The sequence below is a fragment of the Anomaloglossus baeobatrachus genome, chromosome 9 (assembly GCF_048569485.1).
Source record: "Anomaloglossus baeobatrachus isolate aAnoBae1 chromosome 9, aAnoBae1.hap1, whole genome shotgun sequence".
NCBI lineage: Eukaryota > Metazoa > Chordata > Amphibia > Anura > Aromobatidae > Anomaloglossus > Anomaloglossus baeobatrachus.
The window spans coordinates 233,153,063-233,171,076 of record NC_134361.1 but is presented as its reverse complement, the minus strand read 5'-3'; the positions used below and the strand labels follow the sequence as shown (position 1 = coordinate 233,171,076).

Here is an 18,014-nt window from a genome sequence, read left to right as displayed (position 1 = left end):
TGGCCGTCTGGGAAAGGGAGACTTTCCTGTCCAGGGATGTTGACTTCCCGTCCCATTGGCGGAGAATGTCCCATTGAAGTGGGCGCAGATGAAACTGCGCAAACGGAACCGCCTCCATTGCCGCCACCATCTTCCCGAGGAAGTGCATGAGGCGTCTTAAGGAGTGCGACTGACTTTGAAGGAGAGCCTGCACCCCAGTCTGTAGTGACCGCTGCTTGTCCAGCGGAAGTTTCACTATCACTGAGAGAGTATGAAACTCCATGCCAAGATACGTCAGTGATTGGGTCGGTAACAGATTTGACTTTGAGAAGTTGATGATCCACCCGAACGTCTGGAGAGTCTCCAGTGCAACGTTCAGGCTGAGTTGGCATGCCTCCTGAGAGGGTGCCTTGACAAGTAGATCGTCCAAGTAAGGGATCACAGAGTGTCCCTGAGAGTGCAAGACTGCTACCACTGCCGCCATGACCTTGGTGAACACCCGTGGGGCTGTCGCCAGACCAAATGGCAGAGCTACGAACTGAAGATGGTCGTCTCCTATCACGAAGCGTAGAAAGCGTTGGTGCTCTGTAGCAATCGGCACGTGGAGATAAGCATCTTTGATGTCTATTGATGCTAGGAAATCTCCTTCAGACATTGAGGCAATGACTGAGCGGAGGGATTCCATCCGGAACCGCCTGGCGTTCACATGCTTGTTGAGCAGTTTTAGGTCCAGAACAGGACGGAATGAGCCGTCCTTTTTTGGCACCACAAAGAGATTGGAGTAAAAACCTTGTCCTTGTTCCCGAAGAGGAACAGGGACCACCACTCCTTCTGCTCTTAGAGAATGCACCGCCTGCAGAAGGGCATCTGCTCGGTCGGGATGTGGGGAAGTTCTGAAGAACCGAGGCGGAGGACGAGAACTGAACTCTATCCTGTACCCGTGAGACAAAGAAGGGAATTTTGTTACTTACCGTAAATTCCTTTTCTTCTAGCTCCTATTGGGAGACCCAGACGATTGGGTGTATAGCTACTGCCTCCGGAGGCCACACAAAGCATTACACTAAAAAGTGTAAGGCCCCTCCCCTTCTGGCTATACACCCCCAGTGGGATCACTGGCTCACCAGTTTTAGTGCAAAAGCAAGAAGGAGGAAAGCCAATAACTGGTTTAAACAAATTCACTCCGAGTAACATCGGAGAACTGAAAAACCGTTCAACATGAGCAACATGTGTACCCGAAACAACCCAAAAAATCCCGAAGGACAACAGGGCGGGTGCTGGGTCTCCCAATAGGAGCTAGAAGAAAAGGAATTTACGGTAAGTAACAAAATTCCCTTCTTCTTCGTCGCTCCATTGGGAGACCCAGACGATTGGGACGTCCAAAAGCTGTCCCTGGGTGGGTAAAGAAATACCTCATGTCAGAGCTGCAAGACAGCCCTCCCCTACGAGGAGGCAACTGCCGCCTGCAGGACTCTTCTACCTAGGCTGGCGTCCGCCGAAGCATAGGTATGCACCTGATAATGTTTGGTGAAAGTGTGCAGACTCGACCAGGTAGCTGCCTGGCACACCTGTTGAGCCGTAGCCTGGTGTCGTAATGCCCAGGATGCACCCACGGCTCTGGTAGAATGGGCCTTCAGCCCTGAAGGAACCGGAAGCCCAGCAGAACGGTAGGCTTCAAGAATTGGTTCTTTGATCCATCGAGCCATGGTGGCCTTAGCAGCCTGCGACCCTTTGCGCTGACCAGCGACAAGGACAAAGAGTGCATCCGAACGGCGCAAGGGCGCCGTGCGGGAAATGTAGATTCTGAGTGCTCTCACCAGATCTAACAAATGTAAATCCTTCTCATACCGATGAACTGCATGAGGACAAAATGAAGGCAAGGAGATATCCTGATTAAGATGAAAAGAGGATACCACCTTCGGGAGAAACTCCTGAATGGGGCGCAGCACTACCTTGTCCTGGTGGAAGACCAGGAAGGGAGTCTTGGATGACAGCGCTGCCAGCTCAGACACTCTCCGAAGAGATGTGATCGCTACCAGAAAAGCCACGTTCTGGGATAGTCTAGAAAGTGAAACCTCCCTCAGAGGCTCGAAGGGCGGCTTCTGGAGGGCAACTAGTACCCTGTTCAGATCCCATGGATCTAACGGCCGCTTGCACGGGGGAACGATATGGCAAACCCCCTGTAGGAACGTGCGCACCATAGGAAGGCGTGCCAAACGCCTCTGAAAAAAGACGGATAGCGCCGATACCTGACCTTTAAGGAAGCCGAGCGCCAAACCTTTTTCTAACCCAGATAGCAGGAAAGAAAGAAAGGTAGGCAATGCAAATGGCCAGGGAGACACTCCCTGAGCAGAGCACCAGGATAAGAATATCCTCCACGTTCTGTGGTTCTTAGCGGACGTGGGCTTCCTAGCCTGTCTCATGGTGGCAACGACCCCGTGGAATAATCCTGAAGACGCTAGGATCCAGGACTCAATGGCCACACAGTCAGGTTCAGGGCCGCAGAATTCCGATGGAAAAAACGGCCCTTGGGACAGTAAGTCTGGACGGTCTGGTAGTGCCCACGGTTGGCCGACCGTGAGCTGCCACAGATCCGGATACCACGCCCTCCTCGGCCAGTCTTGGGCGACGAGTATGACGCGGCTGCAATCGGATCTGATCTTGCGTAGCACTCTGGGCAAGGGTGCCAGAGGTGGAAACACATAAGGGAGCCGGAACTGCGACCAATCTTGCGCTAGGGCGTCTGCCGCCAGCGCTCTTTGATCGCGAGACCGTGCCATGAAGGTTGGGACCTTGTTGTTGTTGTGCCGGAACGCCATTAGGTCGACGTCCGGCCTTCCCCAGCGGCGACAGATTTCCTGAAACACGTCCGGGTGAAGGGACCATTCCCCTGCGTCCATGCCCTGGCGACTGAGGAAGTCTGCCTCCCAGTTTTCTACGCCGGGGATGCGAACTGCGGATATGGTGGAGGCCGTGGCATCCACCCACATCAGAATCCGCCGGACTTCCTGGAAGGCTTGCCGACTGCGTGTCCCCCCTTGGTGATTGATGTATGCCACCGCTGTGGAGTTGTCCGATTGAATTCGGATCTGCTTTCTTTCCAGCCACTGCTGGAAGGCTAGTCGGGCAAGATACACTGCTCTGATTACCAGAACATTGATCTGAAGGGTGGACTCCTGCTGAGTCCACGGACCCTGAGCCCTGTGGTGGAGAAAAACGCTCCCCACCCTGACAGACTGGCGTCTGTCGTGACCACCGCCCAAGACGGTGGTAGGAAGGATCTTCCCTGTGATAATGAGGTGGGAAGAAGCCACCATTGCAGAGAGTCCTTGCCGTCTGTGAAAGGGATACTGTCCTGTACAGGGATGTTGACTTCCCGTCTCATTGGCGGAGAATGTCCCATTGAAGTGAACGCAGAAGAAACTGCGCAAACGGAACCGCCTCCATTGCCGCCACTATCTTCCCGAGGAAGTGCATGAGGCGTCTTAAGAAGTGCGACTGACCTTGAAGGAGAGTCTGCACCCCAGTCTGTAGTGACCGCTGCTTGTCCAGCGGAAGCTTCACTACCGCTGAGAGGGTATGAAACTCCATGCCAAGATACGTTAGTGATTGGATCGTGACAGGTTTGACTTTGAGAAGTTGATGATCCACCCGAACGTCTGGAGAGTCTCCAGCGCAACATTCAGGCTGAGTTGGCATGCCTCTTGAGAGGGTGCCTTGACAAGTATATCGTCCAAGTAAGGGATCACAGAGTGTCCCTGTGAGTGCAAGACTGCTACCACTGCCGTCATGACCTTGGCGAACACCCGTGGGGCTGTCGCCAGCCCGAATGGCAGAGCTACGAACTGAAGCTGATCGTTTCCTATCACGAAATGTAGAAAAACATTGGTGCTCTGTAGCAATCGGCACGTGGAGATAAGCATCTTAGATGTCTATTGATGCTAGGAAATTTCCTTGAGACATTGAGGCAATGACGGAGCGGAGGGTGTCATCCGGAACCGCCTGGCCTCCACGTGCTTGTTGAGCAGTTTTAGGTCCAGAACGGAACGGAAAGAGCCATCCTTGTTTGGCACCACAACCAGATTGGAGGAAAACCGTGTCTTGTTCCTGAAGAGGAACCGGGATTACCACTCCTTCTGCCTGCAGAAGAGCATCTGCTCGGTGGGGAGGTGGGGACGTTCTGAAGAATCGAGTCGGAGGACGAGAACAGAACTCTGTCCTGTGCACGTGGGCACACTGTCCCTCACCCACCGGTCTGTGACCTGTGGCAGCTAAATGTCGCCAAAGGCGAGCGAGTCTGCCATCAACCGCGGATGCGGAAAGATGAGAGAGCTGAGAGTCATGAGGAGACCGCCTTGGTAGCGGTTCCTCCGGCTGCCTTCCTTGGGCGTGATTGAGCCCGGCCGGCAGCTGAGCCCCTCTGAGGCTTTTCAGCCCTTTTGGACGAGGACAATTGGGACCTGCCCGAGCCTGGGAAGGACCGAAGCCTCGGCTGTCCTTCCAGGACAGCATTAATAGGGTAAGTCGCAATGCAGACATTGCGAGGTTACGGACGCCCCTGCGGCACAGATGTACTTGTGCTCAAGACCAGCTGCGCAAGAACAGCTGAAAAGCTTAGGGTGCCCATACGGCTGTGAATGCCGGAGCAACCGACACGCCGATAGCCTCACAGACAGATTTCAACCAGAGTCCATCTGTCTGTCAATGGCATCTGTAAGTGAAGTCCCATCTCCACTGCAACTATGGCTCTAGCCGCAAGCCTGGAGATTGGAGAATCCACCTTTGGACCCTGGGTCCAACGCCTGACCACGTCAGGGGGAAAGTGATAACGTGTATCCTTAATACGTTTGGAGAAAACGCTTATCTGGGAAGCGTGGTGTTCCTGGACTGCTTCTCTGCAGTCAGCGTGGCCAGAACAATACTCAATATACGTTTGAGCTTGAAATGGGACTTCTCCTGCTGTGAAGCTGACTCCTCCGCTGGGGGAGCTGAGGGAGAAAAGATCCAACATTCCATTGATGGACGCTATAGGATCATTCCTTATGGCGTCAACATCCGGTGTATCCGGAGTGAGAGCGGTGTCAGGATCAAAGCCCTGATGAGCTACGTCTACCTCATCATACAGAGAGCCTCCTGGGACCCCCCCGGAGCACCGATTTTTAATCCAAGTGAGGGTGGCCAGGGAGCAATGATCCAGATTGCCCATGGCCTGTCCGGACTGCAAGTCTCTATCCCATTGCAACTCCGTCCCTGTCCTTGGACAGGGTTGAGAGGTGGTTCTTTTGGCCACGTCAAGTAGAGACCCCGGCTGACCAAGTGCTACAGGGGAGCATTGCACCCAATGGGGAGCAGTGCCGTGGAACAGTATCACATGCAGCAAAAACAGCATTGAAAGCCTGTGTTGCTTATATGCTGCTGCCGACTTATATAGAGCCAAGAATGGCGACCGTACAGTGCAAAGTATATCATACAAGCATAAAGTACAAATGAACACTGCAGCACATGCAATACAAGCAGCATAGAAAGCCTGCTTTTCTGCTGCTGTAGACTAGCCATCTAGGGGAATATAGCCCAGAATAGCGACCATACAGTGCAATGTATAGCATACAAGCATAAGTACAAATGAACACTGCAACACCTGCAATACAAGCAGCATAGAAAAAAACCTGTGCCTCAGCACCCTTGCTTTTTCTGCTGCTGTAGTCTAGCCATTCTATGGCGAATATAGCCAAGACTAGTGACCGTACAGTGCAGTGTATAGCATACAAGCATAAATACACATGGACACTTCAGTACGTGCAATACAAGCAGCATAGAAAGCCTGTGCCTTAGCACCCATGCTTTCCTGCTGCTGATGTGTCGCCATCTAAGAGGGCATATAGCCCGAAATAGCGACCTATGCAGTGTACTTAAATACAAATAGACAAACTGCGGTATTTAGTGTCAGCACCCCAGGTGCCGCTTACCGCCCGCCTATAAGCGGGTGTGTGGTCGCCCTATTCCTGTTGGTTGCCCAGAGTCCGTTCTCTCAGCTCGGGCTGCAGGAATGGCTGCCGGCGTCCTTTTCCAGCTCGTGTGAGTAGGGGCGGGCCGTGGGCGTGCCCCAAGTCAGAGCGGGAAACCGGCGTCCCACAGTGTCTAGTGAGAGGGCTGGAGCATGTAAATAAGGCTCCAGCCCTCGGCGCTGCTGATTGTACAGCGTCTCTCCCCTACCCTGATTGACAGGGTGGGGGCGGGAACGAAGCTGAGCTAGGCCGCAAAAGCCGGGGACTGGATTTATGAGCGCCGCCGCCGTAAAAGCGCGGTCGGCGCTAAGTCCCCGGCGCACTACAAGTCCCAGCCGCGCCGCCGCTCCCGGAGCGTCCGGCGCGGTAGTTCCCAATAAATAAAGTCACTCAGCTAGGCTGCAGTGACTGTAACCCTTTACTGTCCCCGGCGCACTAGCACACCCAGCAAGTCTGGAGTGTGCAGTGCCTGTGTGTACGGGGACACAGAGTACCTGAATGGTGCAGGGCCATGTCCCTGAACGGCACTCCCGCTCCACATCCAGCAGGTTCAATGGGTCTGTGGATGGAGCCCGGCCTCAGGGCTTTGGGGCCGGTAAGATCCCACTTCCTCAGAGCCCCTCAGGGGGATGGGGAAGGAAAACAGCATGTGGGCTCCAGCCGCCGTACCAGCAATAGGTACCTCAACCTTACAAACCACCAGTGGGGTGAGAAGGGAGCATGCTGGGGGCCCCATATGGGCCCTCTTTTCTTCCATCCGATATAGTCAGCAGCTACTGCTGACTAAACAGTGGAGCTATGCGTGGATGTCTGACCTCCTTCGCACAAAGCCGAAAACTGGTGAGCCAGTGATCCCACTGGGGGTGTATAGCCAGAAGGGGAGGGGCCTTACACTTTTTAGTGTAATGCTTTGTGTGGCCTCCGGAGGCAGTAGCTATACACCCAATCGTCTGGGTCTCCCAATGGAGCGACGAAGAAATGTCTGTTACCCACCGGTCTTTGACCTGTGGCAGCCAAATGTCGCAAAAGCGGGAGAGCCTGCCACCGACCGAGGATGCGGAGGGAGGCGGCCGAAAGTCATGAGGCAGCCGCCTTGGAAGCGGTACCTCCGGTTGCTTTCTTGGGGCGTGAGTGAGTCCGCCAGGAATCAGAGCTCCTTTGCTCTTTCTGAGTCCCTTTGGACGAGGAGAATTGGGGCTTGCCCGAGCCTCGAAAGGACCGAAACTTTGACTGCCACTTCCTCTGTTGAGGTTTGCTTGATCTGGGCTGGGGTAAGGAAGAGTCCTTACCTTTGGACTGTTTAATGATTTCCGCCAATTGCTCACCAAACAGTCTGTCTCCAGATAATGGCAAGCTGGTTAAACATTTTTTAGAAGCAGAATCTGCTTTCCATTCTTTTAACCACAAGGCTCTGCGCAAAACTACAGAGTTGGCGGATGCCATTGAGGTACGGCTCGTAGAGTCTAGTACCGCATTGATAGCGTAGGTCGCAAACGCAGTCATTTGCGTAGTTAAGGACGCCACTTGCGGCACTGCTGGACTTAAGAAAGAGTCCACCTGTGCCAGACCAGCTGAAATAGCTTGGAGCGCCCACACGGCCGCGAATGCTGGAGCAAACGACGCGCCAATAGCTTCATAGACAGATTTCAACCAAAGGTCCATCTGTCTGTCATTGGCATCTTTAAGTGAAGCCCCATCCTCCACTGCAACTATGGATCTAGCTGCAAGCCTGGATATTGGAGGGTCCACTTTTGGACACTGGGTCCAGCGTTTGACCACGTCAGGGGGAAAGGGATAACGTGTATCCTTCATACGTTTGGAAAAACGCTTGTCCGGATAAGCATGGTGTTTCTGGATTGATTCCCTGAAGTCAGAGTGGTCCAGAAAAGTACTCAATTTTCGCTTGGGATACAGGAAATGGAATTTCTCCTGCTGGGCAGCTGCCTCCTCTGCTGAAGGGGCTGGGGGAGAAATATCCAACAGCCTATTGATGGCCGCTATAAGGTCATTTACCATGGCGTCACCATCTGGCGTATCCAAATTGAGTGCGGTATCAGGACCAGACTCCTGATCACCCACCTCTGTCTCATCATATAGAGACCCTTCTCGCTGAGACCCTGACCCGCGTGACGACGTGGAGGGTCTCTCCCAGCGAGCTCGCTTAGGCGGCCTGGGACTGTCATCAGAATCAGAGCCCTCAGCCTGTGATGCCTGGGACCCCCTTGAAGTACGGATTAGTTCCAACTGAGGGGGACCTGGGAACATAGCCACAGCAGTGTCCATGGTCTGAGCAACTGGCCTGGACTGCAAGGTCTCCAGGATTTTTGTCATAGTCACAGACATTTTATCAGCAAAGACTGCAAATTCTGTCCCCGTCACCGGGGCAGGGTTCACAGGCGCCTCTGCCTGGGCTACCACCACCATATGCTCTGGCTGCCGAAGTGCCACTGGGACTGAACATTGCACACAATGAGAGTCGTTGGAGCCTGCTGGTAGATTAGCCCCACATGCTGTACAAGCAGTGTATACAGCCCGTGCCTTGGCACCCTTGCGTTTTGTGGATGACATGTTGCTGTCTCCTCAGAGCAATATAGGGGTATACAGCCAAGAAGCGACCGTACAGTGCAGTATATATATATATATATATATATATATATATATATATATATATATATATATCTGGTACAGGAAAAAGTACACCAATACACACTGTGGCACTAGTGGGGCCAGCACTAATGTGCTGCTTACCGCCCGCTAAACGCGGGTGTGTGGTCGCCAGAAATCCCTAGTCTGGGTCTCCCAGAGCCTGTGTCCGTCCTCCAGCCAGACTGCATGCAGGAATGGCTGCCGGCGTCCTGTGGAGGGGGGGGGCGGGCCCTGGGCGTGCTCAGACCAAAAGCGGGAAACCTGCGTCCCACTGTGCCTAGTGAGAGGGCTGGAGCATGTAAATAAGGCTCCAGCCCTCGGCGCTGACGATTGCACAGCGTCTGTCCCATTCCCTGATTGACAGGGAGGGGGCGGGAACGAAGCGGAGCTAGGCCGCAAAAGCCGGGGACTAAATTTATAAGCGCCGCCGCCGTAAAAGCGCGGTCGGCGCTAAGTCCCCGGCGCACTACAAGTCCCAGCCGCGCCGCCGCTCCGAGAGTGGCCGGCGCGGTAGTTCCCAGCACATGAATCCACACAGCTAAGCTGCTGTGACTCAAACCCCAGCGTGGAGCGCTACTGTGCCCGGCGCACTAACACACCCAGCAAGTCTGGCGTGTGCGTGCCTGTCTGTACGGGGACACAGAGTACCTGAAAGTTGCAGGGCCTTGTCCCTGAACGGTACCCCGGCTCCTTATCCAGCAGGTTCAATGGGTCTGTGGACGGAGCCCGGCCTCAGGGCTTGGAGGCCGGTAAGATCCCACTTCCTCAGAGCCCCTCAGGGGGATGGGGAAGGAAAACAGCATGTGGGCTCCAGCCTCTGTACCCGCAATGGGTACCTCAACCTTACAAACCACAAGTGGGGTGAGAAGGGAGCATGCTGGGGGCCCTAGTATGGGCCCTCTTTTCTTCCATCCGACATAGTCAGCAGCTACTGCTGACTAAACAGTGGAGCTATGCGTGGATGTCTGACCTCCTTCGCACAAAGCAGAAAAACTGGTGAGCCAGTGATCCCACTGGGGGTGTATAGCCAGAAGGGGAGGGGCCTTACACTTTTTAGTGTAATTGCTTTGTGTGGCCTCCGGAGGCAGTGCTATACACCAATCGTCTGGGTCTCCCAATGGAGCGCCGAAGAAATCTCCTTGAGACATTGAGGCAATGACGGAGCGGAGGGTTACATCCGGAACCGCCTGGCCTTCACGTGCTTGGTGAGCAGTTTTAGGTCCAGAACGGAACGGAAAAAGCCACCCTTTTTTGGCACCCCAATAAGATTGGAGGAAAAAACCGTGTCTTGTTCCTGAAGAGGAACAGGGATTACCACTCCTTCTGCCTGCAGAAGAGCATCGGCTCGGTGGGGGGGGGTGGGGGGGGGGGGGAAGCTGGAGAATCGAGCCGGAGGACGAGAACAGAGCTCTATCCTGTACACGTGAGACACAATGTCTCTCACCCACCGGTCTGTGACCTGTGGCAGCTAAATGTACCCAGAAGCGGGAGATTCTGCCACCAACCGCGGATGCGGGGAGAGAGAGCTGAAATACATGAGGAGATCGCCTTGGCAGCGGTTCCTCCTGCTGCCTTCCTTGGGCGTGAATGAGCCCGGCCGGAATCTGAGCCCCTCTGAGCCTTTTGAGCCCTTTTAGACGAGTACAATTGGGACCTGCCCGAGCCTGGGAAGGACCAACCTCGACTGTCCCCCCAGGACAGCATTACTAGGGTAAGTCGCAATGCAGACATTGCGAGGTTAAGGACACCACCTGCGGCACAGATGTACATGTGCTCAAGACCAGCTGCGCAAGACCAGCTGAAATAGGTTAGGGTGCCCATACGGCTGCGAATGCCGGAGCGACCGACACGCTGATAGCTTCACAGACAGATTTCAACCCGAGGTCTGTCTGTTAATGGCATCTTTAAGTGAATTCCCATCTCCCCTGCAACTATGGATCTAGCCGCAAGCCTGGAGATTGGGGGATCCACCTTTGGACCCTGGGTCCAGGGCTGTACCACATCAGGGTAAAGGGATAACGTGCATCCTTAATACGTTTGGAGAAAACGTTTATCTGGTAAGCGTGGTGTTTCTGAACTGCGTCTCTGAAGTCAGCGTGGTCAGAAAAAATACTCAATCTACGCATGAGTACTGAAAAAGGATTTCTCCTGCTGTGAAGCCGACTCCTCCACTGGGGGAGCTGAGGGAGAAATATGCAACATTCCATTGATGGATGCTATAAGATCATTCACTATGGCGTCACCATCCGGTGTATCCGGATTGAGAGCGGTGTCAGGACCAAAGCCCTGATCAGCTACGTCTGCCTCATCATACAGAGAGTCGTCCTGCTGGGACCTTGACCAATGATGAAGCCGAGTGTCGTACCCAGCGAGCTAGCTTAGGCTGTCTGGGACTGCCGTCCGTGTCAGAGCCTTCACCCTGGAATGCCTGGGACCCCCCCGGAGTACTGAGTACGTTCCAAATGAGGGTGGCCAGGGAGCATTAATCAAGATTGCCCATGGCCTGTCTGGAGTGCAAAGTCTCCATCCCATGACAATCTCCGTCCCTGTCCCTGGACAGGGTTCACAGGTGGTTTCTTTGGCCACTTCTAGTAGAGACCCCGGCTGACCAAGTGCTACAGGGGAGCATTGCCCACAATGGGGGTCAGTGAAACCTGCCGGTGGAACAGTATCTGCAGGAAAAGCAGCATAGAAAGCCTGTGTTGCTTTTTTGCTGCTGTATTCTAGTCATCTATGCAATGTACAACATACAAGCATAAACACTTCAGCACATGCAATACAAGCAGCATAGAAAACCTGTGCCTTGGCACCCTTGCTTTTTTGCTGCTGCTGTCCAGCCATCTAGGAGAATATAGCCCAGAGTAGCGACCATACAGTGCAATGTATAGCATACAAGCATATATACAAATGAACACTTCAGCACATGCAGTACAAGCAGCCTATAAAGCCTGTGCCTTGGCACCCATGCTTTTTTGCTGCAGTTGTCCAGCCCTCTAGGAGAATATAGCCAAGAGTAGCGACCGTACAGTGCAATGTATAGCATACAAGCATAAGTACAAATGAACACTTCAGCCATGCAATACAAGCAGCCTAGAAAACCTGTGCCTTAGCACCCTTGCGTTTTTGCTGCTGTTATCTCGCCATCTAGAAGGTCATATAGCCAAAGATAGCGACCTACAGTGCAGTGTATAGCATACAGGCATAAAATACAAATGGACACTTCGGTAGTTAGTGGGGTCAGCACTTCAGGTGCTGCTTACCGCCCGCCTATAACGCGGGTGTGTGGTCGCCAGAGCCCTGTGTTGGTTGCTCAGAGCATGTCTCCGTTCCCCAGCTCGGACGGCGTGCAGGAATGGCTGCCGGCGTCCTTCTCCAGCTCGTGTGACGAGGGGCGGGCCGTGGGCGTGCCCCAGACAAGAGCGGGAAACTGGCGTCCCACTGTGTCCAGTGAAGGGGGCTGGAGAATGCAAAGCAGACTCCAGCCCTCGGCGCTGACTGTCTGTACAGCGTCCCGCCTCTCCCCTGACTGGCAGGGCTGGAGGCGGGAACGAACCGAAAACTAGGCCGCAAAGCCGGGGACTCGAGTAATAAGCGCGGCCGTCCATGTGCACGGCCAGCGCGGAAGTCCCCGGCGCACCACAAGTCCCAGCCGCGCCACAGTGTAAAAAACACCCAGCAACGGCCGGCACGGCAGTTCCCAATACATAAAGTCACTCAGCAAAGCTGTAGTGACTAATAGCACGAGCGCTCTGCGCTGTTGCCCCCGGCGCACTAACACTCCCAGCAATGCTGGTGTGTGTGTGCGCGCTTGCCCGGGGACACAGAGTACCTTAATGTAGCAGGGCCTGTCCCTGACGATACTCAGCTCCATATCCAGCAGGTTCTCTGGGTCTGTGGATGGAGCCCGGTCTCAGTGCCTGGAGACCTGTAAGATCCCACTTCACCCAGAGCCCTGAGGGGGGATGGGGAAGGAAAACAGCATGTGGGCTCCAGCCTCCGTACCCGCAATGGGTACCTCAACCTTACAAACCGCAAGTGGGGTGAGAAGGGAGCATGCTGGGGACCCCATATGGGCCCACTTTTCTTCCATCCGACATAGTCAGCAGCTGCTGCTGACTAAACAGTGGAGCTATGCGTGGATGTCTGACCTCCTTCGCACAAAGCAGAAAAATGGTGAGCCAGTGATCCCACTGGGGGTGTATAGCCAGAAGGGGAGGGGCCTTACACTTTTTAGTGTAATGCTTTGTGTGGCCTCCGGAGGCAGTAGCTATACACCAATCGTCTGGGTCTCCCAATGGAGCGCCGAAGAAAACAAACTTTAACCCCAGCTGGACAGGATTATACAGGAGTTTTTTGCAGGAGCTCTCTCTGCACAGGTCTTCCTCACATGCTACTCAGGCCACGCCCCCTGCACCTGTGATACCCAGAGCTGTCTGATCTGCTGGTAAAAGTTCGCCGCCTGTCTGCACATTTCCGAAAGTCACCTACTGCTTCAGCCGGCCTTGCTGGCTTTCAGTGCCGTTTGCATCTTCCAGCTCACAGACTGGTGTGTGATGTCCCCACGCGTTGGAATTCAACTCTGCACATGTTGGTCAGGATATGTGAGCAGAAGAGGGCAGTTGTTGAGTACCTGCATCACCTAAGCCGTCGGGAAATGGGTCAAACTCCACACATAACACCTGAGGAGTGGAGATGGATGTCCGACCTATGTACCAACCTCCAAAACTTTGAGGATTCCACCAAGATGGTGAGTGGGGATGACGCCATTATTAGCGTCACCATACCACTTCTCTGCCTTCTAAAACGGTCTCTGCTCAAAAACAAACATGATGCATTGCAGGCGGAGCGCGATGAGTTGGAGCAAGAAACAGTAGTGGGTGTGGGTGATAACACACAGCCCAGCCTCGTCTCATCACAACGTACAGTGGAGGACTATGACGAGAAGGAGGATGAAGACATGTAGCAACTCTCCGGCTAAATTGAGGATATGACATGCACACCAGTCATATCCTCGGTTCAGCGTGGCTGGCCAGAGGACAGGGTAGATGAGGAGGAGGCGGAGGAGGAGGAGGACAGCATGTTCAGTCATCGTGTTGGTCAGGATACTGAAGTGATGGCTGTTAAGAGTCTGGCACACATGGCTGACTTTATGGTAAGCTGCCTGTCTCGTGACCCTCGCGTTAAGAACATCTTGGCCGACAATCATTACTGGTTGGTAACACTGTTAGACCCACGCTACAAGGAGAACTTTATGTCTCTTATTCCCGAGGCGGAGAGGTCAGCCAAAATGCAGCAGTTTCGGAAGGCCACAGTCACGGAAGTAGGCAAAGCATTCCCCTCACAAAACGCTAGCGGCATAGGTCAGGAATCAGTGGACAACCAAGGCGTACAGCCGAGAGGGGCACAAGTCCAATCCGCCAGAGGTAGGGGAACAGTCTTTAAGATGTGGGACAGTTTTCTCAGCCCCTCACATACCACAGCCCCTGAGGTGCGGGGTAGTGCCACAAGAAATCCTAAGTTTGCCCAGATGCTCAAGGAGTACCTTGCAGATCGAACAACTGTACTCCGACATTCCTCTGTGCCTTACAATTATTGGGTATCCAAGCTGGACACGTGGCATGAATTGGCTCTCTACGCCTTGGAAGTCCTGGCCTGCCCTGCCGCTAGCGTTTTGTCAGAGCGTGTTTTTAGTGCCGCAGGTGGAATCATTACAGATAAACGCACCCGCCTGTCAACTGAAAATGCTGACAGGCTGACTCTGATCAAAATGAACAAGGGTTGGATTGGGACAGACTTCACCAGCAAATGAAAGCGGAATTTAAAGTTTGTAACGGGAATTTGCCATGTACCTCCACTCACCCATGGGTACACACTTCTGGACTTTGGATAATCACTGGACTGCTCCTCTTTCTCCTCATGCGCCACCATGATGACCGTTACAATAGTTAGGCCTTTGTTTCAGGTATACCCCCAGTGGTAAATTTTTTCGCCCATTCTTTCAGAATGGACATTACAACGACAGGAGACCCGCTCCTTTGCAATGGGAACAATGTTTTGAGGCCTTCATGCACGTCTCTATCCAGGGACAATGTGGAGCCTCCCAATTTTTGGCTGCCCTGCCTAAGGGCTATACTACAATAGACCCACTTCCTTACAATGGGCACTTCAGGTTTACAGGCCCTCATGCACGTCTCTATCCATGGACAATGTGGAGACTCCCAATTTTTGGCTGCCCTGCCAAAGGGCTATACTACAATAGACCCACTTCCTTAAAATGGGCACTTCAGGTTTACAGGCCCTCATGCACGTCTCTATCCAGGGACAATGTGGAGACTCCCAATTTTTGGCTGCCCTGCCAAAGGGCTATAGTACAATAGACCCACTTCCTCAAAATGGGCACATTAGACTCAAGAGGCCTTCATGTACGTCTCTTCTCAGGGACATCGGAGTGCCACACAATGTTTTCACGTAAAATCTTTCATGTAATCTCCAAAAGTAACATACATTAGCTCTATCTCACTATTGGGTATGTGCCCTTAACATTTCCGCCATGAAAATTCATTTTGGTGTCACTTTGGAAGGTTTTCTGGAGAGTCCGTAAAAATGGCGTAAAACGCGGACAATATTGTTCACAGCTGTGACTTTTGAGTGATAAATGCTTCAAGGGGTCTTCCCCATGCTGTTGCCATGTCATTTGAGCACTCTTCTGAGACTTTTGTGACATTTTTAGGGTTTCTACATGCTGCCGGGGGTCATTTCATAAAAATACTTGGGTCTCCCATAGGATAACATTGGGCTCGGTGCTCGGGCCGAGTACACGAGTATCTTGGGATGCTCGGCCCGAGCCTCGAGCACCCGAGCTTTTTAGTACTCGCTCATCACTACTGGTTAGACAAGTGCAGGAGGAAAGCAGAGCTGAGCGTCAGTACAAACACCACCAGGCATCGGGGGAAAACAGGAGGACGTTGTATGTAATGACACAGCCCTGCTCTACTTCTAACTCTACTCACACTAGGTGCCGGCAGTGAGATCTGTGTGACCTGCTTAGACACATCTTCCATACCAGATCACAGAGAGAAAGCTGATTCTAATCTTCTCTGGGTGAAACATCCTCTTTAAGGGTCATTTATAGAAATCGTTGGATGTCCGGGAGCAAAGATCGCAACAAAAAATATATATCTTCACGGTTACACAAACATATCGTACGTATAAGTTAGGCGATTACCTAATGCGTACAGCAGTTTAGTGCTCTGTCTCCTCCAAAGCGTCTCATCATCGTGTGACCTGACATCTTGGGGCTTGTGCTTATAATGCTCGGTGTAAAACGCCATCCTATCCAGGAAGCTATAGGCCTGGGGGAAGCACAAGACACAACTCGACCCAAATACACAATTTTAAGAGTTACGATTTGTAGGAAACGTAGCTCCCCGTTACCTTCCGCGCCGTGGTCTTGTTTGAAACAAGCGCAGTAAAAAGCTGGAGCAGAGGAGCCAACTGATAAGGGAACATTGTACAGACGCTGTCTAGTAGGATCCCGAGGCCGATGGTGGTGTCCTGAAGGAATACAAGATACTTATATTAGTAGCATGTCCAGAATCACTTTAAAAGGGGTCGTCCACTACTTTTTCATTCATGGCCTATCCTTAGGCTACGTCACCATTGTCTGATCGGCCAGAGTCGGCGGGCACAGATGGAGCTCTTGGCTCAATGACAAGCAGAGATCTCATCTGCGCCACATCAGGGTGCCATTTTCCTTAATATGGTCAAAAATACAAAAAAATAGCCAGCTTACCCCAAATAGTCCAGTTAGAATGGTGAATGGTTCTGAAGACTCCAGCGCAAGGAGTAAGGTTGAGGTACACCCAAGGAAATGAGGAGCAAAGAGGAGTAGATCCATCGCGGCACTCCAGGATATCCAAATAAAAATTTGCTTTTTATTTAGAAAAAGTGAAAATACCATTCTGTATAGATCCAGACAAAAAGAAGCGTAATGCTATATGCCCGGTATTAGACTACGCGTTTCACATCTTCATCATGGTCATGTCAAACAGGACACACATGATGATGAAGACGTGTAATGCATCGAAACGCGTAGTGTCATACCGGGCATATAGCATTACGCTTCTTTCTGTCTGGATCTATACAGAATGGTATTTTCACTTTTTCTAAATAAAAAGCAAATTTTTATTTGGATATCCTGGAGTGCCGCGATGGATCTACTCCTCTTTGCTCCTCATTTTCCTTAATAAGTCTGTTGCAGGGAGATTGCTGGGCGTGCGCAAATGGAATCTTGACCTGAGCGCTCCATCTGCGTACGCGCCGACTCCAGGCGCCATTATTTGAAGCCCACACTGCCGACATTCAGAATAGCGGCCTCTGTCTCACCGCCCACAGACAGTGCAGCACAGCCCCTTCCTCCTGTGACCCCGATAAGCTACATTCGGATTATAGCACGCACCCCTCAGTTTCCTCCCAAATCTTTGGGAGGAAGCTGGCGTCTTATAATGCGCAGAATATGGTATCTTTGGGACATGTCCAATCTGTTGGTGCCCAGTTTCTCCGCACTCACCGTATTCCAGAAGAGATCGGAGAGATTCGGGGCGGTCAGCACTTGACAAGCCGTATCAATGATATCCTGGAGATGCCAAATTTAATGGAATATACAAATACGATAATTATTCATCTATAGTGGAGTGTAATCCTTCGTATTTAAGCTGTATACATATATCCTGACACTTCTGCCAAAAACAGACCGACATTGTATGAAACTGTAATCGCCTATAGACTCCTTTACTAAAAAGACAAAAGTGCCCTATAGTACACTTCTCTACATAGGCCCTATATATACTGTGTCCACCCATATCCTGTATACACCGCCATTAACTTGAGAACGGCGGCAGCTATAGGCATAGAAGTGGTGTCTAGGTATAGTAAAGTAGCCATGCGCCACGCAATGAAACCACCTATAGCGCCACCTGCTGGAAAACAAAGGAGTTAGCATTTTTATCTCAAAAACGGAACGAGATAGAGAAAAAAAGGGAATTACAAAGTTTTGGGCATCATCAATTCAATACGAATCGACACCTTGCACAGAAATGCTATGATTAGAATGTGTAAAACTCACAAGGCTGCGGATGTGAAGCGACACCTCATGAAGACCTTCCTACAAGTCATTGGGTATGGTGGCTGCATGGAGTGGCCTCCGCTCACCTGACCTGACCCCATTGAACTTCTTTCTGTGAGGTCACATCAAACAGCAGGTGTATGCGACCCCTCCAACAACATTGCAGGACCTACGACCACGTGTCACAGATGCTTGTGCAAACGTGTCACCTGCCATATTGCACAGCGTGCAGCAAGATACAGTATGCTGTGCAGAGCCAAGAT

At 52.3% G+C, this 18,014-nt stretch overlaps 1 protein-coding gene across 1 annotated transcript in view; it reads right to left on the bottom strand.

The window, feature by feature from the left end:
• The window catches only part of NUP188 (nucleoporin 188), a 292,457-nt gene that overhangs the window by 170,872 nt on the left and 103,571 nt on the right, over positions 1-18,014 (bottom strand). The window contains exons 13-15 of the mRNA XM_075324769.1: positions 17,197-17,262; positions 16,062-16,181; positions 15,853-15,979 (exon numbers count right to left, since the gene is read on the bottom strand). Coding sequence (XP_075180884.1) covers positions 15,853-15,979; positions 16,062-16,181; positions 17,197-17,262 — 313 coding nt within the window. The remainder of the gene's footprint in view (positions 1-15,852; positions 15,980-16,061; positions 16,182-17,196; positions 17,263-18,014) is intronic.